Source organism: Theobroma umbraticum, unplaced genomic scaffold, assembly GCF_002168275.2.
Source record: "Theobroma umbraticum cultivar Fairchild unplaced genomic scaffold, ASM216827v3 scaffold_30.0, whole genome shotgun sequence".
Classification (NCBI taxonomy): Eukaryota; Viridiplantae; Streptophyta; class Magnoliopsida; order Malvales; family Malvaceae; genus Theobroma; species Theobroma umbraticum.
The window spans coordinates 9,872,895-9,893,997 of NW_018397254.1; the positions used below are offsets into that span (position 1 = coordinate 9,872,895).

Here is a 21,103-nt window from a genome sequence, read left to right on the forward strand (position 1 = left end):
CCTAAATTAATTAATTTAAAATAATTTATATAAAACCTATTAAATTCTATGTATTACCACAAAAACTAAACTAAATTACTATCAAAATTAAGCCTAAATAACTCTATATCATAGAGTTATTACAGTCCCAAACTTAATATTTTATTACTCCTCAAGCAAAATATAGAAAAGAAACTAACTTATGAAAATCAATTTCAAATGTTGAAAACAAAATAAATGTAGTTACTACTAGAGTTAAGTGCACCTACTCAATAATTTCTCATAATTTCCTCAAAAGTATGTCTATCAATTATTAACTTAAGAAAAAATATAGCCATTATTCAAACTCATATTTCAATTCCAATGTAAGCACATTCTCGTATAGATTTCTATATATGTGTGTGTGAAATCTTTTACCAAGAATATCATGACATTCAAATTAGTTTATGCCAACACAAATTTCAAATTAGTACTCGAACTTCATAAGTTTACTTTCATTTTTCTCTCCACTAATATAAATGAACACAGAGCTAGGGATCAATAGGTCTTTAATAAGCTTGTAATGTATGACTAGGTTCCAAGTAGGATAAAAGATAATAATATGCCTCAAATCACCCTAAGCACATAATTATTTTAGGACCTATATATAAAGCTTTATTTTTCTTCTCCAAGTACACCTTTTCTTCTACATTTGAACTTTTTCTTTTGTTCAACACATTTTTTTTCTCTTTTTTGCTCACAATTTCACACTCCCATACTTATTTTCTTTGCATTGTAGGTAATAGGGTGATTTTTAATGTTTTGAACTTGTTTCACATCAACATCACCTTTCTACTATATGCATTTATCTCAACATATATTTTCTAAAACAATATACATGCTTAGGAGTGAGAGTTGCAAAATTAAAATTTTATTTTAAAGCAAAGCCTTTTTTTATATAATTAAACAAAGAAAAGGGAACTTAGACTCAAAGGGGTATACTAAGGATAAATATATAACAAAGTAGGTTTTTTAGGCTCAAATGGTCCAAAGATAGCCTAAATTGTATTTCAAATTAAGTATTGTTTAGAATTTCACTTCAAGAGAGAATCGAGTAACTTCTAGAATTCATGACATAATCTAAATTTTATTTTAATATAAACCTTTTCTAGATATGCACAATAATTTAAAGTAAAAGATAAAGTACTCAAAATTACGAAAAACACATCCTAACAATTATACTTAATAAAAGAATTTGAATCCGAACAAAAACCATTTTCACCTAAAAGCTAAGAATTCAAAACAATTAGTTATCATCGTTGGACAAGGAAATCATCAAAATCATAAAAAAAAAAATATATTGGCACAACTTTACTCTAGATTCCTAATAGTTGAGCTAGTAATAAATTCAGTGACTAATTAATATTAAATTATTTATAAATAAAGATAAGCATGCAAATAAAACTAAATCTAAAACTTCTACAGAATATTCACCATTAGAAAAATAAATTCAAAGACCAAATGGGCACTAAATAAATTGCAAATAATTATTTTCCTTTTGTGTCAAAATACTAAATGTCCATATTTTAAGTTATTGATTAATCTGTCTCCTAATCACTATTATAAATAGATGGCTCAAAGGTTTGATTTAATATAGCATTTATAAAACAAAAAGTGAAAGTATGAAATGTTTATAGTATTGTATTCCTAAATTAATATATTTCATTGAATTAATTTTTTTCAAATTAATAATTATACATGATAATTCAAGTGATTATGACAAGTCTAATAGTTTGCTTACAAGTATTTAAATGAGGGCGTAATGGTAAAAAAAGTATTAAAATTATTCAGCAAGATTCAAATAAATATTACTAATGGTTGATTAATTACTATTAATCAAAATGATACTTGTTATTTTATATCTACATGACGTTAACATAATATTGTTGTGGAAGGTGAAAAATGTCACTTGGTCGTGTTATCATATCAGATCACCATTAATTATGATATGTTAATATATCTAATTATCATTAATTATGACATGTTAATATGTTACGATAGCGTTACGTGACATAAAAAGATAAATGGCATTTTGACTAAGTAATTATTAGCCATAAGAGTTTGTTTAGATCAAAATAAAAGTTAAAGGTTTATTTGACACAAAATAGAAATATAAAGACTTAATTGAACATAATAAAAATAAGAGAGTTTATGTTAAAGTTTTTAAATAATTTAAAGACTTTTTTAGATATTCTATTTAAATAAGTTTAGTTGTCCATAAATACAAAGTTTTCCAATTCTAACTTTTTATACAAAATATTTACCTCTTCCAAAAGGAAATATATATATTCCTCATTAAAAAAAAAGGAAGACTCAATTATTTATTTAACAAAACTCATTTTGAGAAATTAAAGTATAAAAGTTTTTTTTAAAAATTAAACTAAATATGATCCAATTCTTTTGTATAATAAATTATAGTGGATCTTTGACTATTCTCATCAAAAGATTAATAATTAATAGTATTAGTTAAATCATATATATCTTAAAAACAATTAAAAGAGATCAACTCAAATTTTCTTTATATATCTAATCATTTAACTCATTAATTAATGTATAATCTTCTTACTTAATGAACAGGATGGAAATCCCTTTCCTAAATTAAAAAAAAAAAATTTCCCTTTATCACTTAATGCTGCCTTTATTGTTAAGAAACCAGTTTCAAACTATCCTAATTTGTCACTTGGCTGTGGCTGTTGATGGCGGTTTGCTAACCAGAAAAGTTGGAAGCAAACCCACTTTAACAAAGCAGAGATCTTTCTTTTTTGTAATCTCATGAAGACACCTAGAGGGAGTTTGATCAGTCATGCTTTGGTTGTTAGTTGCTACCTTCTTACAAGACCAAATTTAGCTTTATTCTTTCATTAAACAGTCAAAAGAAAACAAGAATAATTAAAACAAAAGGAAAAAAGAGAAAAGTAAAAGAGAAAACAAATTAAAGGGGAGTGCAATAGAAATTGTGTAGGTCTATGAATGGAGGAGGATTTCCAACACTAGACAACCGTCCTTTGATTCTTTCAATCTCCATTTATTAGCCATATGCTGCTTCATTCCCAGTTTGATCATCACATTTGCATTGTATGACTGCATGCATCGCTTAAACATTAGACCATTGACCATTGACCATTGACCCCACTTTTTGTTATAGGTTATTGTCTTGCAAATGAGACCATGAACAGGACAGACCAGGCAAGGCAAGGCCAAACTGCCTAAAAACAAAGTCTATTTAATTTTTACAATCAGACTGGTGGATGAGGCTTTTGCAATTAATCATAAAGAAAGAAAAGGATTATATTCTACCTGAGAACTCAGATGCCAGATGACATAAGCGTTTGAGAGAGCTGATCAGACCAATCCCTAGTTGGTGATGCCATCCGAATAATCCAGGCTGCTGCTTCTTATTTTGTTGAATTCCCTTTTAACCTTTAAGGAGAAGAGAGTGGGACAATATCTGACTCATAAAACTCCTGTTGTTGGGGTCAGCTGATTTATTGGAACACTGCTTCCTTTATTCTCTTGTAGTACGTTTTGAAGGAAGAGTATAGGAGAATTAAACAAAGGAATTACTTTCCAAAATTAGAAACTTGAATTCATTCATGATTTGTAAAAAATTTGACATCAGATACCAGCCCAAACCCCAAAACTTGTGAGTTTTATTTCATCTTATATTAGTTTTTGCTATGTTTGCGTGCCCTGTTACCAACTTTTTCAAGTTTTAGTTTCCCAAATTGTGATGAAATCTGATTTTGTTTACATCAATAATTGGACATGAAAGAGGAGGACAGCATGGTCTACTTTAGATGGGGATGACTACAAATTTTGAGTTTTTTAACTTCTGAGACAGGAATGCTTTTGACAATAGCTTACACTATTATTCAACCAAGGTACTAGATTCCACCTAATCCTTTCTTGGTTCCTCATTCAACTCTCCTCATCAGGAATTATAATCATTGCATCAACTTAACTAAATTATTCTCAACTTGTGAAACTTAAGCAAAGTATCTATCTAGAAGACTGTTCAAAAATCCCTTTTTAGCTATTCAAAGACAAAACAAATTAAGCTATCTGCCTCCTTATATAAGCAATGCCTGTCTCACCACAGCTTATTAAAGTGAAGTAACAAAAATCCCATGAAGATCCACAAAGAAATCCCCCATCCAATCCATCCACAGCACAAACTAAAGCTTGAATACACAGAGATACCATTCACCTGCGATGGCTGTAAAGAAGCTGGCATTGGCCTCAAATACAGTTGCCAGCAATGTGAGTTCGATTTGCACAAGGCATGTGCTATGCCATCCCCCACCATTACTCATCCCTTTTATAGAAAATGTGAGTTCCAATTCTACAATAAACCCCCAGGGGAACAGATGAGGATATGTGATGCGTGTAGAAATGATGTTCTAGGCTTTGTCTACCACTGCAAGGGATGCGATTTTGATCTTCATCCTTGTTGTGCAAACCTCCCTCAAGTCCTGGATGATGGAGAACATAATCTTTACCTCTGCCTCAAGCTTTCCAGCTCCTGCCATCGCTGTGGTGGCAAAGGACCTGGTTGGTCTTACAGGTCTCAATGCAAGAGTTATAATCTTCATGTCTCATGTGTTAAAGAGTTGCTAGTTGAAAGTTGGCAAGCCATGTACTTAAATGCTGACAAGAACAAGGTCAGAGAGATGCAGACCACGATTCCAAGCCTCAAGGGGACACTGAAAAACCATCATGGGGGAAGAGGGGGAAAGGTAAAGAAATGTTGTCAGATGGCTGGTGGCGCTGTTCGTCTTATTGTCTCTGCCATTCTTGGCGATCCTACAGCTATAATTGCTGCAGTTGTGGCAGGTTTTATGTCCAAATAATAAAGGGGCCAGAAGATCAAATTAGTAGTAAGCTTACTACATCTACACAGCTCGTGTTATTGCTTTATTTTACATGTAATTATGAGCTTAAGTCTGAAAGAAGTTTCGTATTAATGGTGCTCTAATATGTTTGAAAGGTCTTAATTGGTGTGACTTTTACTAATGATAATAAAATTATTGCCTAGCTGAACTGTTCCTGCATTATTAACATTTGCTAGAATTCTTTCCCCGTCTGTTTTTAATTGGAACAGTCTACCAGAAGGAATATCATGTTGAACCTTTATCTATGATCTGTTCTTGACGATCTTAATAATGTCCACATGTACAAACTACAGAAAATTGGCCTCGAGGACCTGTCCTTAATGGGAAGCCACGCAAGTGACTCTGGTTTGACAGGAAATGAGATATTAAACTAAAACAAATCAGAGAATTAGTAGCTAAAAGAGAAACAAAAGTCTCCAAGCTGCCCAACAAAAGCAGACTTATTATCAGAAAGGTGTAGTCCAAGTCATCTTTCTTCTGAAAAAACAGTCTCATTCAAATCTCCCCACACACAGACCATCTTGCTCATCCCAAAATCCAAACCATGACCACTTCTTCTCTCTCTGCTCCACCCCAACCTTTTTCATTTATTAATGTGAGATAAAGGGAACAGTCCAGCTCTTATTTCATGTGTTTCTTTCCCTATTACAACTCCATTTCTGAAACGTGCAGCACGGTCCAGGTACTAATATATTCCAAACTTTATATCTTGACAAATTGCCAGCTGCTAATTGATTAACCATACGTGATTGTTGCGTGAGTCATGGTCACTTTTTAATACTCAGACCCTCTTTTTACATGAGTCAACTATATAAGGTTGGGGAACCCTGTACATTGAAAGTGTCAAGACTGGTAGGATATCAGTCTAAACTCTCAGCAAACAAGCTGACTAACCAAAAAACACCAGTAGATATCCCAGCCCCTCATTACGAATTCATTCCCTAAACATTAACAATCTTTCCCTCAGAAGTATCACATCCGTCTATAAAGCTACAAAAACATCCGTCTGTAAGGGTTAATGGAGACTAATTAGTATTCTTTTTTGTATCTGTTTGAATGTAAATAGAAGAAATGTAATACAAGAGGACCATAATTGATCAGTTGCTTTCCTCAATATGTACAGTTATCATTGCCCATTTCTTTCTTTCTTTCTTTTTAAGTTGATTGGCTAAATTGCATGTCTTGGAAAGATTGATACTCCTTTCACACACACCCACCCACACACACACACACACACATATATATATATGTAATTAAAATTAAACCGACAAAATTTTACCTTTTTAAAAGGAGGTTTGAGAACCATGTGTTGTTATTATCAAATTAAATTTTAATTAAGTTATATTTTAAATTTAATTACATATTAAATATTTTAAATTTATATTTAACTCAATTATATATTAACTTTGGCATGAATGTATTAAATTATCTTTAGTTGAAATAAATTAATTACCACTAATTTGAAAGAAAAAGGTTTAGTTGATTAAAACAAAAATAAAAGGAGTGAAAAAAGAGTTAAAAAATTAAAACATATATAAAATGAGGTTATTTCTAGAATTTAAAGTGAACTGTGAACAAATATTAGTTTGAGCAATGGAATCTTAACACTGGTTATTTTTAAGAGAGAGATAAAAGAATAATTTTTCAAACTAATGGGGTAAGTTCATTTTCAAAAATCCCTCACCGATGATAATTTTTCTTAATTATCAAAATATTTAATGCATAATTGAACTATAATATAACTTAATTATTTAATTTGATAGTAATTAAAGATAGTTGACATTAAAACTAATTAACTCTTAGGTAAATTAAAAAAAATACCCTGTGGTTTCCCTAAAAAAAAGATTGCCCCTGAGATTTAAATATTAACAATTAACCATCTTAAGCTTTTACTTTGTTAGAAATTATTAAGACTATTAGCATTTTATTATAAGTATTTGATTGGACAAATCTAACTTTAGGGTAGTTAAACGTCACTTTCCAAATCATAAGGTGTCTTTTTTGTAATTTACCTTTAAATATTTTCAACTGTATTTATAATTAATTAAACGGTGCAATTTTGTAAATGTAAACAAAAAGCCTTGGACCCAAAAAGAAAAGAAAGAATGGAAATAATATACACTTGTCTTTTCCTTTAAAGTTAATTTGATAATTACATAATGACTTGATTTTTCTGTATTAAAGAGACGCAGATGTACTTTGAACCAAACCTTAAAACGTCTCTGAATTGTACCATTCTTCCAATCCGTATTAGTCGTGGAAGAAAAGCCTAAAGAGGATAGAGTAGACGTAGGGGGTTGATGAAATTAGTTGTATGTGGATATGTTAATAACAATTGTTCGGTAAGAAAAGGCTGCGGGTCAATCTCTAATTCATTCGATATGTACGATGTCGTTTCTTTAATTACGTCCTCGAATGGAATGGTCAGAATTAACTTCAAATACAAAAAATTGAAAAAGGTTATTTCCCCGTATTTACGATTTATTAGTTAAGCTATCCTCCTGCTAAGAAGATTCTTAATCCTTTTTAGCAGTGTATAACGTTTGAAATAAAAATAACAAATGAAAGATTCAACTCATGTCCGGGCGTGAATGTATTGACTCTTCTGCCCAAATTTACATCGACTTCCAATATTTCTGCGGTTGTTCCACTATCAACTCTCTCCCTATCTCGTTTCCTTTTCCGGGAAATAGACGAAGAAAGGACTATGACATTAGTAGGGGCCAGGTTCACGAACAAAAGTGAGGCGCACGGTGAGGTGGACTTTGTCAAGGAAGGGAAGTTTTTCCTGTCAAAGACTATTCTCGTTAATCATATTCTCACTTTCAAAGATTTGTATATATATCTGTAAATATCACAGGGAGAGGGAGAGAGAGATTCCATTTTATCCCCTTTTCGACTTGTTTCCCCTCTGCCTTTCCTGCAACTTTTCATGCGCACAACCCTTTGATCGTATGAAATAGGTAGCGCTTAATAAGATGAGCATGTTAAATGGAAATTCCATCAGAGTCTTCGTGATCGTTTTCGCCCTTCTGCAACTGAGCACAGCGACAGCAGCTTCTTTTAAGAAGAAAAGAGTAATCTCATATGATGGATTCGATGATAGCCATCGGTCAGTACTCACCCTGTTGGAGTCATCCAGCATTCATGGTGGAGCTCTTCAGCTAACTCCTGACACCACCAACGACGACATGATCGCAATCCACTACAACAAGTCTGGCCGCATTATGTATAACAAACCCTTCAGGCTTTGGTTGTCAGACGACACTTTGGCCTCCTTCAGCTCAGCCTTTGTTATCAACATCTTCAGGAAAAAAAACTGGATTGCTGGTCATGGCCTTGCATTTCTCATAGCCCCTAATATTTCAAGTATTCCGGCCAATAGTTACGGCCAATGGATTGGTCTCACCAATGCCTCCACCGATGGTAGTGTCGACAACCAAATTGTAGCTATCGAATTTGATACCGTAAGGCAGCCAGATTTCGACCCAGACGACAACCATATTGCGCTTGACATCAACTCAGTCAAATCAGAGAAGTTTGCTTCTCTCGACGATGATAATATAATATTATCACCAGAAGTAGGCACCAATTACACGGTCTGGGTTGACTACAATGGTACGTTCCAGCTGATGGAGGTGTACATGGTGGAAGAGGGGCAAGATAAGCCCTCAAAACCCCTTCTCAGCGCCCCCATTAACCTGAAGGAACACCTGAAACAAGATTCCTACTTCGGTTTTGCTGGTTCAACAGGTGACCCACAGATCCAGTTGAATTGTGTCTTGAAATGGAGCTTGGACATAGATATTCTGCCCAGGGGAAAAGACAGGAAATGGTTGAGGATTGGTCTTGGGGTAGGTGTTCCAGTGGTGACATTGCTCCTGGTCCTCCTATGGGCAACTATTGTGTACAGGAGAAGAAGAAAAGGCTCGGATGAGGCTGCTGATCAGTTTGGCAAGTTGAAATGGCTGCCTGGAATGCCAAGAGAGTTCAAGTACAAGGAATTGAAGAACGCCACCAACAATTTTCACGAGAGTATGAAGCTTGGCGAAGGTGGGTTTGGTATAGTCTACAAAGGCGTCCTCCATCCCCATGACAAGGACGACGTCAATCGTAACAATCACAACGCCAACCAAGTGGCTGTCAAGAAATTCTCAAGAGACAGCATCAAAAGCAAGGATGATTTCCTGGCTGAGCTCGCCATCATTCATCGTCTTCGCCATAAAAATCTCGTCCGCTTAGTAGGTAAATGTCTTCTTTTTGTTCTTGTTAAAATTTCTTTTACTTTATGCATAAATTTTAGATAAAAGAGTTTCCATGTTTGGCTACTGATCAAAGAGGAAAACCATCTTATCACGTTTTTGTGCATGTGAAAGGAATATGAAGATAACTTCAAAAATTGCAACTTGGAGGCGCTTCCATCATGTTAGTGGTGGAGCAATAAAACTGAACCAATTTATGTGGCTTTTAGGAAAACCCAATACGGAATACTCATTTTCAGATTAGATGGTCAACGTTCATTCTATGCATTTCTTTTTCTTTGTTTTTTTTTTTTTCATTTTTTCCCCTCCTGGATTATTGGGTTTCTATATTTTGACTTCATCAAAGTTGAGCAGCCAGATTCAGAAAGCATTACAAGAAGCAATCATCACTTGCAAAGACTTATGGCTGCTATAAACATACTACATGCCTATCTCTCTACCCAACCACTCCCAAGGAAAAGAAAGTAAACGGCATTAGCAGAAACTAACATCCTGTCACCATAAGTAATATCTGTCCGTTGAAAACGAAAAACACAAATGGGATACTGCTTTTCATTCACCCTCTTTATCTCCGATCCATCTCTTACTTTTATCTTTAATGATTTCAATAGAATAACGTATATGGTATCTTTTATTTTTAAAGTTAATATTGTTTACACCCATTGTTGATTTCAGATCATTCAGCATAAGTACTCTTTTATAATTTGTTATGATTCAATAAATTCAACTTCTTGATTCGTAGAAAATTACTTTATATAAAATAAGAAATAAGGAAAACAACAACAAAAAAAAAAATATCAATGCCATGTTTCACAAAAACCAAAGTTGTAACATCTCAAACCTGAACCATTCATCTTCTGTGGATTGGATTGTGGACTGTATTAAGGTTGGTGCTACGAGAAAGGGAAGCTTCTGCTGGTGTATGAATTCATGCCAAACGGAAGCGTGGACGGCCACCTCTATGGCACTTCCAACCAGGGCACTCTGAATTGGAGCCATCGATACAAGATACTAACCGGCATAGCATCAGCTTTGCATTACCTCCACAACGAGTATGATCAAAAGGTGGTGCATCGTGACCTCAAGGCTAGCAACATCTTGCTCGATGTAGACTACAATGCTCGGCTAGGTGACTTTGGCCTTGCCCGAGCACTGGAAAATGAAAGGCATTCCTATGCTGAGCTAGCATTATCTGGAGTCCCTGGTACAATGGGTTATGTTGCTCCAGAGTGCTTTCATACAGGGAGTGCCACCCCTGAATCTGATGTTTATGGCTTTGGGGCAGTGGTGCTTGAGGTTGTTTGTGGCAGAAGTCCTGGAATCAAGATCCAACAGCAGCAAGATCTTTATACTTTAGTTGATTGGGTTTGGATGTTACATCGTGAAGGGCGAATTGTAGAAGCTGTGGATGAATGCCTCAACGGCGAATTCGTGGTTGATGAAGCAAAGAGGTTGTTACTACTCGGGTTGGCATGTTCACATCCTATTGCCAGTGAAAGGCCTCAAACACAGGACATCTTCCAAATTATGAATGGAACTTTGCCGGTCCCTCGTGTACCTCCATTCAAGCCAGTCTTTCAATGGCCTTCTGGTATTCCTACACCTCTTAGCGACACTGACAATTTGCTTTCCAGCTTGGCATTATCTTCACAAGATGATGTTGGAAGGCGAAGGGCAATAACAACATCGCAGAGGAATTCAACACATCCCCAGGCTTAAATCCTGCAGCTTCAAGAATGCGTAGGCCACTATGATCGGCTGAAAGTACCCTCTGGTGAGCCCTGGGAAATTGAAGGCAACTCTATACAGAGCTTGGATTATTTGGAGTCCCTAATACAATGGGTTATGTTGCCCCAAATGCTCTTACACAGTGCCCTGAATCTGATGTTTTTGGCCTCAGGGTAGTGGTGCTTAAGGTTTTACGTTGCAGAGGTAACAGCATCAAAATCCAGCACTGCAACAACTTTATAGTGGGTTGATTTTGAAATACAAGATGAGGGTGCTATGACTTGAACCAAAAGTTAAATTTGGGCTAAGATTTCCAACATTTATTCTAGTATAAATGTCCATGATCACACTGTGAATAGTTCAATCACAGATGAAGTTCAAAATGAAAGCTAGCAGATAACCTTGTCTTTGATGTTCTGAATTAGTTGTTCACATTCACAACCTCTTAAGAAAGGATTACTGCATTTAAGGTTCTAAACTTAATGCTGTAATAGTAAAGTACTCAATGCCATGCAGGCGCACCACTGTAAGCTCATTTAAAGACTGAAAATTCCTGTAAACTATCACCAGGTAATGGTATAGCCATATTGGTCCAAAAAGCACTAATCTTCAGTATGCCAAAATGTTCTAAAAAATAAAACTATCAAAAATGATAAATGTTGTTTATGGATTGAATAAACCATAAAAATCTATCAGAGAAGATTGTTTTCTGAAAGCAACAGACATGGACATTAATGAACTTTACGAATCTTAGAATTCAACATTCAGACAGACTCTTAAACTACGTCAGAAGTGATGTTGCATCAGTCACTGCTGAACTATGAGTTATGATACCTCTTAGATATGGCAACGTACTTACTTCGCAAACACCAGATGGAAGTCCAGATCTCAGATATTAAGGAATAGGAAGTTAGGCTTCATAGACAACCTTTATGTCAGACTGAAATAAAGAATTACTATATGCTCGGACAAAAGCTGCAGTTGCTGATCTTAATTTCTCATTATTAAGCTTAGAAACATATACAAAGATTCACTTCATGGAACAAGGTGACAATCAAGCTACAGTACAAAAATGATAGATCAAAGAGAATTGGAATGTGGCTTTAATACCTTAGGCAAACCCTTTAAACAATCCAAACTTCAGTAGAAACTTCTTGTGATTGCAGTCCAGCATTTCACTTAAGCTACAAGTGACATCCTTCTCTTTCAAAAGTCTGTGCCGCAACTCTAATCGCTTCTTTAAACCATGCCGAAAAAAGTCAGGGTAATTAGCTACTTCCTCAATTTGCCTCCCCATCACCTCAACCAAGAACCTAATCCTAGGTTCTAAAGAATTCTTGATGCTCTTAATAAGAACAGGGGGATAGCCAGCCACCAAAGCTGCTATCTGTCTATCCCCAAATCCACATCTTTCTAGATATGCAAAATTAGGTCTAAGAATCTTACTCACATCTCTACACAACACTTCAGGAAAGTTCATGGCCACCGTTTGAAGATCTGTCCCAGACAAACCTACTGATTTCAAAAACTCAGAGGTAGGCCGTAGCCTTTTGTCAACACTATAACCCATTATAAATGGGTATTTAGACAGAACTTTACCAATCATCCCTTCTCTAGTAAGTCCAAGGGAGGCAAGGAAGTCAACTATTTCTGTGAGTTTAGATTCAATGCTATAGCTGATGAGCCTTGGATTTAGCAATATCATTTTGCCCAGTTGCTTTTCAGGGACCCCTAATGCTTGAAAGAAAGCCAAGAGTGGGCAAAGCTTCTCTTCCACACTGTGAGAGATTATGTGAGGGAATCTAGCAATCGCATAAGCAACTTCATGACGTTTAGTTCCCAGGGTAGCAAGGCACTCTACCATGGGGACAAGCTTCTCATTTAGACCAAGAGTAAGAATTTTGGGGCACCTGGAAACAACAGAAGGCAGCTTTCTCTCTTGAATACCAATGCTTTTCAGGTAAGCCCAGTTTTCAGAGGCTGTTTCCTTCTGGACACCCTGAAGGCGCTTACACTTTCTGAACATTTCGTTGATACTTTTATCATCAAAACCTTTGTCTCTGAAGAACCACATGATGCTACTACCATTTTGACTGCTGGCAACCTCCATATCTGTTACAAAGATGAGCAAAACTTTAATCTCTAGCTAGAATTGTAAATTTACATTGACCTCAAGGCCACCATGTAAAATATGTTGCAATGGCACTACAGCAGAGAAACTGAAAAGCACATCAAGGTTTATGCTTCGAGCGGTTATTAAATACATTTCCTTTTAACTGGGGAGAATGTAGTCTTGTTAGCTTCACTGGTATTATCAAAAGAAATAAGCACCGAGCAAATGAAGACTCTTACAAGTAATCACTAACAAATAAGACTAACAGAAGACGAATTCAGGGGGCTAAGAAAGACATACGACTGAAAATTACAACTTAATCAAGATGAAGTGCAAGACCAAGCAGAGTAAATCATTAAATGACACCAAGAAAAAAAGCAGAGATTTCCGACGAGAATGTTCTAAGAAAAAAAAAAACAACACAAAAATAATTCTATAACGAAAGAGAACAGGAAACCTAAGCAAAGATTACAGAATTTATACTCTTTCTTTCCAATTGAATTGATGTTGATGAACCAGGTGAACTATTACTGGGGTGATTGAACGGGGCAACATTACCTATTGAAATTGAATTAGAGATAACCAAAGGAAAAGCCCGACCGCTATCGGCAAGTGATTGGATTGTGGGGCATTAGAGCTGCATGAGCTACTGGGATAAAGTGGAGCTTCCGGGCATTGTAAAAGCCTTATCCAATATCCAGCGTCCCCTCGCTACTGGGTTTACCGCTGAAAAATAGGATTTGCTCAATTTTACTCCTGAAATTACCTCTATGACCCTTCCTGCTTGTACTTAAATGGCGATTTTACCCCTCAACGAGATTGGCCTCCGTTTCTCTACCTCCAACTCTTCCCCTCCCTCTGTTCTCTTTTGGCCCCAAAACCCTAGCGTCCCTCAGCTTAAACCCTTACTTCCTGTCAAAATCAAAAGGAGGTTTTTTGGATTGAAGAAGAAACAACAGCCGTTGATACTAATATTAGTGCTACAATATGGAATCGTCGCAAGCTCGGGCTTTTACAAAGCTGATGAAGATTTTAACTTTGAAGCCGCATCACCCCATTTCAGGAGCATCGCCTTCACTTTCTCTCCTGCAAACGCGCCTTTTCAGTGATATGAGAGGACCTTTCAGAGACAACGACCCTATCAGTTTTAACAGCAATGGAGATGGTGACAAGCCTCCAGAGCCTATTCCCAACAGACCCTTAGAGGGTCAAAGGCCTTTCCATCCCTCTTTTAGAGAAACCAAAGGAACCACCCTGAAAGGTAATGGTTCCTCTTTTCAATCTCTCAATACCAAATTTGCTTCTGTTCCTAACAGGAGGAGAGAGGATTCTCAATCTGATGAAAATTTCCTGGAAAAATTCAAGCTTGGGCTTGACAACAAGAGAGGAAAACAGCCCTCAGATTCAGAAGCTGCAGCCCTGTTACGTAGAAAAGAGCAAGAAGAAAAGCCTTCCCCGCCACAGGATGCTGATGAGATCTTCAAGAAAATGAAGGAGACTGGTCTTATCCCCAATGCCGTAGCCATGCTTGATGGGCTCTGTAAAGATGGTCTTATCCAAGAAGCAATGAAGCTCTTCGGATCAATGCGGGAGAAAGGTACAATCCCAGAAGTTGTTATATACACAGCTGTTGTTGATGGCTTCTGCAAAGCCCATAAGCTTGATGATGCAAAGAGAATTTTCAGGAAGATGCAATCTAAAGGTGTAACTCCTAATTCCTTTAGTTATACTGTATTGATTCAAGGATTGTATAGATGTAACAAATTGGATGACGCCATTGAGTTTTGCTTGGAGATGCTTGAAGCGGGACATTCCCCCAATGTGACCACATTTGTGGGCTTGGTTGATGGATTGTGTAAGGAGAAGGGTGTGGAAGAAGCACAGAGTGTTATTGGAACTTTAAAACAAAAGGGATTTGTCCTTAATGATAAAGCTGTTAGACAATTTCTGGACAAGAAGGCACCTTTTTCACCTTTGGTTTGGGAAGCAATATTTGGGAAGAAACCCTCTCAGAAAATATTTTAAACTTTTTTTTCCTTACTGTTAGGCTCATAACTTTTGTAAGTCTCTCTGCCCTCCCCCTTGTCCTTGGTTTCCTGATATTTAGTTTCCACTTATGTGGGACGATTTTGGAAAATGGTCGATTTTATGAATGAAAGTTACCTCTTCTTTTCTATTCAATTTCTTGGGTTTGCATTAGCAAGGATACCAGTTTTTATACTGGAGCTCTTACTACATTTTGCTGGTATATTGTGTCACAATACCTTGAGGCAAAAAACTATAATCAGCTTAAATATATTGCAGAATGATGCCTTAAAATGCAAGAAGGAAACAAAAGGAAAGGAGGACAGGTGAAAATCATCATAATTTGTTTGATTTTTGGCTACTTTAGCTTTTAGCACAGAACAACTGTTGACAAAGATGGAACCAACTCTCCAGTTCCAGAAAAACAAAATTTGCACTCATACAATTTGTCAAATTCACTTCAATTGAAAACGTACATTCATTCTTGCATTTCGCTTCAGCTGATCCAGTGATAAGAATGCCTAAGTATGGCCATTCACTTTGAAATTGTGTTTAGGCAATTTAAGCCACTATAAATAGAATCTGATCTTTTGGCTTCTAAACCTTTACAATAGAACTTGTACGGGCATAAGCAGCTGTTGCTGTTTTGCAAGTGTTGTTGATCCTATTGTGTAAACGTTGATAGTCACAAGTTGCTGCTTTAACAAAATGTTTAAAGACAATTTTTAATGTGAGGCTTGGTAAAGCGGTATCTAAATGTGTATTTACATTGTTTCTTTAGACTTCAAATGAGCATTCGATATCTTGACTAATTTCAGATAAACTAATTTTCTCATATAATTTTGTTGTTGCATAGCAAATAGCTACAAGTCTACAACAATGTCAAGGTTTTGTGGGTAGAATGACAAAAATGAGGGCAATGGTGGAGGTAGCAGGGGCCAGGGGATGATGGCTTAGCTATTAGCATATCTAAAGAATAAGAAGTAAAGATTCAACACAGGAGAACGACAAGGCCTTTCCGGGGGTGGAAGCAATCCCTTGGAAGAAAGGAGATGGTCAAACAAGTTGGTGTGGATTAGTGACAGTAGTGGGTCTGATAGAGTAGAGAAAGCAAAGGAAGCAGTGGAGGCATTGATTATAGCATTAGCAGGCATTAGTGGCGGTGGGGTTAGTAGCTCTCTCATGAATGCTAGTACTTCTAAGTTCTAATTTTGCTGTTTCATATAAACTGAAACTGACACATATTAGCAATGGCTATTTCGATATCAAGCTGGTTTATCCATTGAATTTATCTAAATGTTGAATTTAGATCTGGTGGATACATGGGCGTGCAAGTACATACAGTTAATATTCTTAATTAAGTTCCAGGATCATTCTTAGCTTTATGAGATGAAAATACTTAAACATAAAAGGAGACTCCTCTAATGTTACTGGGATCGCTGTCCTGATAATGTTAAAATTTTGACCTTGGAATGAATAGGAATCTCTCAGGAGTGAAGAGCCTTAGCATTTTGGTGTTGTATGCATCTTGGAAGATCCCCAGCTTGAAGGTCTAATTGCTGTGAAACCCCCCTGCCTTGTTGGCAACTACTGTCAAGAACCAAGATGCAACCACCGCCTGTTGAATGTTTTAATCATCAAGGTCATCATCCAAATCTATGTTGCAGGATCAGAGTTTGACAGCCTTCGAAGATAACTGGATCTCATCACATCAGAAGTCGGTTAGTAACAGAAAAAATGGTTGAATATATACTCCCGGTAAGTCCTGCGCTGGTTGTGCACAGCACGTGGTCAGGCATTGTTTATTTTGAAGAGGGTTTCAAGTGAAAAAAAGATACGTCTCCTCTTGAGAGGAATAGCATATTTAATCAATGCACAAGGTACCCCAAAGTTTAAATGCTAAGCACAACTCACCAATAGGTTTTCTCAATGCCCTATAAGATCTTTGTGATTTGGTCGGTCTTATTTATTTCCTCGTAATAGAAAGATTGTCAAACCTAGGCTGGAGAGGATTACAACCAACTTATCTGTGGGTGTTCCCTGTTTTGGTTGTCCCCATAATAAGTTGACCATTAAATTGATAATATTCATGTTGTGGTTTTGATAAGCATACGCAAACCCTCCAGCGTGAGTTTGATAAATCTGCACATGTTGCCTTTTTGATCCACCGGGGAAAGCAAGCTAAGTATATGAATCAAAGAGCTTCTAAACATTGTTCCCCATAAGATAAAAACGCACCCTTTTGCAGGAGTAAAGGGCATGTGACACATGGTTTACCATTAAATTTTTAATGCTTTATTTTGGTTTCTAATGGTGCATATATCCCTGTAACTGAGAATTTTTCACATGCTCATTCATATGTAAACCACTTTTAAGAGGAAAAAAGAAATATGCAAGCAGGTTTAGCCTGAGTTAAGGAGCCAATTCTGGAGCAATTTGTCTCCGGCTAGGGTCAATGAGGGTCAGATTGAAGATAGGACAAACCGATTGTCGATTATCTGCAAGTTGAGCAGTAGATTATAGGGAAAGACGACCTTGGTGCGAGCAACTGTACATAAATTATGATGATTATTTAAACACAACTGGAATCTGCCTATTAGATCTCTAGCAACTTGGTCTTGTTTATAATCCTAACCAACTTAGTTTAGGCTTAATGTTGTAGGTTTGAGTAGGAAATGTTGGATATTTTCAAATAAATATGATTTCATATCGAAAAGAAGGGTTGTGTCTGTTGAAAATTAAATCAATAGACACTATAAAGAGTCACGTCTGTTGGGAAAAGATCAACAGAAGCAACTCTTTGTAACAGACACAAATAGTGTCTGTTGAGAACAGGCATCTATGCCTATAAAAGATGACCCTCATTATCCATTGAAAAGAAAAAAAAACAACAATATCTCTCAATCTTCTTTCTCAAACATTTTCCAAGTTTTCTTCTATACTATTTTCCTGCAGAAAAGTATTATAGAAGTTTGATAATCTTGTTATACTCCGGTGAGTGCTCAGTGGATTGATTTCGTCAGTGCAAAACGCCATCAATCATTGGGCTTCATTGTATCTTCGAGGTTTATACGCCGGTAACTCTTTTGCACACTTAAGTGGGGGCGAATAAAACCTTAAAGATAGTGGCATTGATACACGCCTTGAAGCCAATTTCTAAATTTTTCAGTTTGGTGTTCTAACAGGAAATGAGCCTTGATACTCGTCTAAGAGGACAAGAGGTCTCATGCCTTGGGCAGTTTGGGTTAACGAATTAATTTATCGTTTACGTACTAATTAATCACTAAAATAGCATGCTTGTTGCTTTGGCCGGAAGCGTGGCTGCTAAACATGAATTGTTTTTATCCAAATTAAAGGCGAGACTGAGGGGCTGTGGGGTCGGCGCCGGCCCTGCAACCCCGCCGAATTCAGAGTTCGATAACGACCCATACGTTAAAAAACACAGGACTTCCATTTTAAAAGGTTTTTTTCAAACACTTTAATATTCCTTTGCAAGGTGAAACGAACCTCCCAAAAGGTCAAAGCGTTGCTAGAATTGGAGTATTGGGGAACACTAGCATGTTATTTTTACTCCAACATAAAGGAAGTCACAGGCTCTTTGAGCTTCATTTCCTATATAAAGGGTTGCCTCCCTCTCATTCTTCATGTCAAACCATCATCTTCAGTCACCACTAGCCTTCGAGATAAAAGAAAAGAAAACCCACTGCAGAGTTTGTTTCTTTCATCCCTTTCTCTTTGAAAAAGCTTGTAGGAAAGTTCTGACAGCAAAAGGAAAAAGACAGAAAATGATTTCTCTAATGTGTTCTCATTCGCGTTTATGCACGGCTGCCCTTATTTTCTACACCTGTATATGGATCCCATTTCTTCAGCTCAAGAGAGATCTTCTCAGATTACTTGGCTTTGCCTTTCCATGGTATGGAGCAGAGGAGAGCTGCCAGGTGAATGTCTGCCTTCCGGTGGCAAGGTTTGAAGATTTCAAACTCTCAAACTGCAGCAGAGGGAGAACAGCAGACAATGGAGAAGTAGAGGAAGTGTGCTCCATTTGCTTGGTGGAGTTCGAAAAGGAAGATGTCGTCAGCCAACTCCACAAATGCCGACATGTCTTCCATATGAACTGCATTGAGAAATGGCTAGACCACGATCAGTTTACCTGCCCACTTTGCAGGTCTTTCTTGTTTGATAATGTAAATTCTTCTCATGCAAAATGTGGAACCCCTCCACATACAGCCTCCCACCTAATATCCTCTTGGCCTTCTTTTTAAACTTCCTTTTTCATGTCTTTGGTTTCTTTTTTCCCTTTTGGAGGCACTATTTTTACATCATAGCTGAGAGTAAGTATGTACATTTCAAACACACAAAATTTTCATATACGACATTGCCTCTTGATTTTATACAGACCATTGCTGTAAATCGAAATCGAAAGAGTTTATTAGTAGGTGTTGATGTCCTAGCTGTGGTTCATGGTCGTTTGACAAAAGGTTCTGGCCACGGATGTCTTATGATGATAGCTTTAAATATCTGAGTCAACGAAGGAGAGGAATTCGATATAATACTAAATTAATACTAGTTCTGTTGCAAATCTAGGGTCAATTAGCAGCCGATGTCAACTGATAAATCAATATGACTGCTTAATTGCTCTTCCTTTACTTCGAATAGTTAAACTAACGCCTAGTCACGGACGCTTGCTTCTTATTGAGCTCAAAGCAAATGAGCGGCATGGGAGCGTGGGTACACCATTATTTTGTACCCAAAAGTGGCATGTGGCAGGTGCATGATGGCAACAGTTTGCCAAATCTATGGACCGTCCCAGTAGGCATTATATTACACGCACAAATCAACAAATAGGTGACGTTTGATACATTACAATGTAATGTGATTACAGGTAATATGATTACAGGTAATGTGATTGCAAGTAATGTGATTGCAGGGAAAATAACATTACAGTGTTTGGTATATAAGCAAAATAATGATTAAAATGCAGAGAAGATAACATTACAGTGTTTGGTTTACAAGTACTTTAGTGGGAATGTAATGTTAATTATCAAAATTACCCCTAATTATTAAAATATAAGTTTAATATATTTATATTTTTTATTATTAATTTTTATATAATATCATTTCTTAAATATATTTTTAATATCATATATTTTATTTTTATTTATTAGTATAATATTTTATTTTTTATTTTTAATATATTTATATTTATATTATTAATTTTTATATAATATCATATTTAAAATATATTTTAATGTCATATATTTTATTTTTATTTATTATTATAATTTTATATATTTTATTTTTATTTCTTTAATATTTTTTTATATTATATATTTTATTTTAATTTGTTTTACCTATATTATATAAATGTTAATTTTTTATATTTTATTTTATTTTAATTTTTATTCTTATATTATATATTTTATTTTAATATTTTTTATTTTAATTATAATATTATAAAATATTTTTAATAAGGTAATAAAGTTAAAGAGTAAAATTGTCTTTAAAAACATTACAGAGTGCAATGTAATGTGATTGCATTGGGTTTGGACTGCAATCACATTACATCCATTGGCTGTAATGTGATTGCATTGCAATCTTACATTGCATCCATTGGCTGTAATGTGATTGCATTGCAATCTTACATTGCAGTGGTCTGTTACAAAACAAACACTGTAATGTAATTTAATAAGTCACATCACAGGAAATGTGCTTTACATTCCTGATACCAAACGGACCCATATAGTATTATCTAGGTTGCAATATCATTCCCGCACCCCTCCTGCTTTTGATTCAGGAATTCATGTCTTCATTCCATTAACAAAAGCATTGCAATATAAATTTAAGCACGCAATGGATATGGGAATTTCTGATCCAATCTGTGAATATATAGCAGCATTAATTAGGGAATTCTCTCGCCAATGATGGTGGATTTCATTTGATGGAAGCTAGAAGTAATCCAAGAGGAGGGGGAGGGGTGAAGAGATGAAAAGAATGGTTAACGAAAGGTGAGTGCAATGAATTGGACCTTAGATTTTTTATTGCTTTTATTATTATTATTATTATTA

At 35.8% G+C, this 21,103-nt stretch overlaps 5 protein-coding genes across 6 annotated transcripts; 4 read left to right on the plus strand and 1 right to left on the minus strand.

Moving 5' to 3' along the window:
* Positions 1-4,113: 4,113 nt before the first annotated feature.
* LOC110421786 (uncharacterized) lies at positions 4,114-5,058 on the plus strand. The gene has a single exon (XM_021435464.1). It carries the CDS (start codon positions 4,146-4,148, stop codon positions 4,866-4,868), a length of 723 nt encoding a protein of 240 aa, XP_021291139.1. The 5' UTR covers positions 4,114-4,145; the 3' UTR covers positions 4,869-5,058.
* A 2,323-nt stretch (positions 5,059-7,381) lies between these two features.
* On the plus strand, positions 7,382-11,446 carry LOC110429394 (putative L-type lectin-domain containing receptor kinase S.5). The gene is made up of 2 exons (XM_021445418.2): positions 7,382-9,155; positions 10,059-11,446. Exons 1-2 carry the CDS (start codon positions 7,889-7,891, stop codon positions 10,889-10,891), a joined length of 2,100 nt encoding a protein of 699 aa, XP_021301093.1. The 5' UTR covers positions 7,382-7,888; the 3' UTR covers positions 10,892-11,446.
* Positions 11,447-11,856: 410 nt separating this feature from the next.
* PDE191 (Mitochondrial transcription termination factor family protein) lies at positions 11,857-13,722 on the minus strand. The gene is made up of 2 exons (XM_021445439.2): positions 13,572-13,722; positions 11,857-13,012 (listed from the first exon to the last, which is right to left on the minus strand). Exon 2 carries the CDS (start codon positions 13,008-13,010, stop codon positions 12,012-12,014), a length of 999 nt encoding a protein of 332 aa, XP_021301114.1. The 5' UTR covers positions 13,011-13,012; positions 13,572-13,722; the 3' UTR covers positions 11,857-12,011.
* A 123-nt stretch (positions 13,723-13,845) lies between these two features.
* Positions 13,846-17,005, plus strand: LOC110429403 (Pentatricopeptide repeat (PPR) superfamily protein). Of its 2 annotated transcripts, XR_002446566.2 has the most exons (4): positions 13,846-15,073; positions 15,318-15,364; positions 15,895-16,205; positions 16,519-17,005. XR_002446566.2 is itself a non-coding variant. In XM_021445426.2 (2 exons), the coding sequence occupies exon 1, from the start codon at positions 14,001-14,003 to the stop codon at positions 15,036-15,038; it is 1,038 nt and encodes a 345-aa protein (XP_021301101.1). In that variant the 5' UTR covers positions 13,846-14,000; the 3' UTR covers positions 15,039-15,073; positions 15,318-15,781. The 2 variants fall into 2 exon arrangements, 1 of the variants encoding a protein (XP_021301101.1); XM_021445426.2 differs by lacking the exons at positions 15,895-16,205; positions 16,519-17,005 and having other exon boundaries at positions 15,318-15,781.
* Positions 17,006-18,715: 1,710 nt separating this feature from the next.
* On the plus strand, positions 18,716-19,300 carry LOC110426643 (RING/U-box superfamily protein). Its single transcript, XM_021441915.1, has one exon. The coding sequence runs from the start codon at positions 18,824-18,826 to the stop codon at positions 19,298-19,300; it is 477 nt and encodes a 158-aa protein (XP_021297590.1). The 5' UTR covers positions 18,716-18,823.
* The last annotated feature ends 1,803 nt before the right edge of the window (positions 19,301-21,103 follow it).

What these genes read in the sequence shown, in the direction of transcription:
- LOC110426643 (XM_021441915.1), top strand. Translation starts at nt 18,824, where the DNA reads ATGATTTCTCTAATGTGTTCTCATTCGCGTTTATGCACGGCTGCCCTT.
- LOC110421786 (XM_021435464.1), top strand. Translation starts at nt 4,146, where the DNA reads ATGAAGATCCACAAAGAAATCCCCCATCCAATCCATCCACAGCACAAA.
- LOC110429403 (XM_021445426.2), top strand. Translation starts at nt 14,001, where the DNA reads ATGGAATCGTCGCAAGCTCGGGCTTTTACAAAGCTGATGAAGATTTTA.
- PDE191 (XM_021445439.2), bottom strand. Translation starts at nt 13,010, where the DNA reads ATGGAGGTTGCCAGCAGTCAAAATGGTAGTAGCATCATGTGGTTCTTC.
- LOC110429394 (XM_021445418.2), top strand. Translation starts at nt 7,889, where the DNA reads ATGAGCATGTTAAATGGAAATTCCATCAGAGTCTTCGTGATCGTTTTC. An exon ending in AAATCTCGTCCGCTTAGTAG is followed by an intron (nt 9,156 to 10,058) that starts GTAAATGTCTTC and finishes GACTGTATTAAG; the next exon opens with GTTGGTGCTACGAGAAAGGG.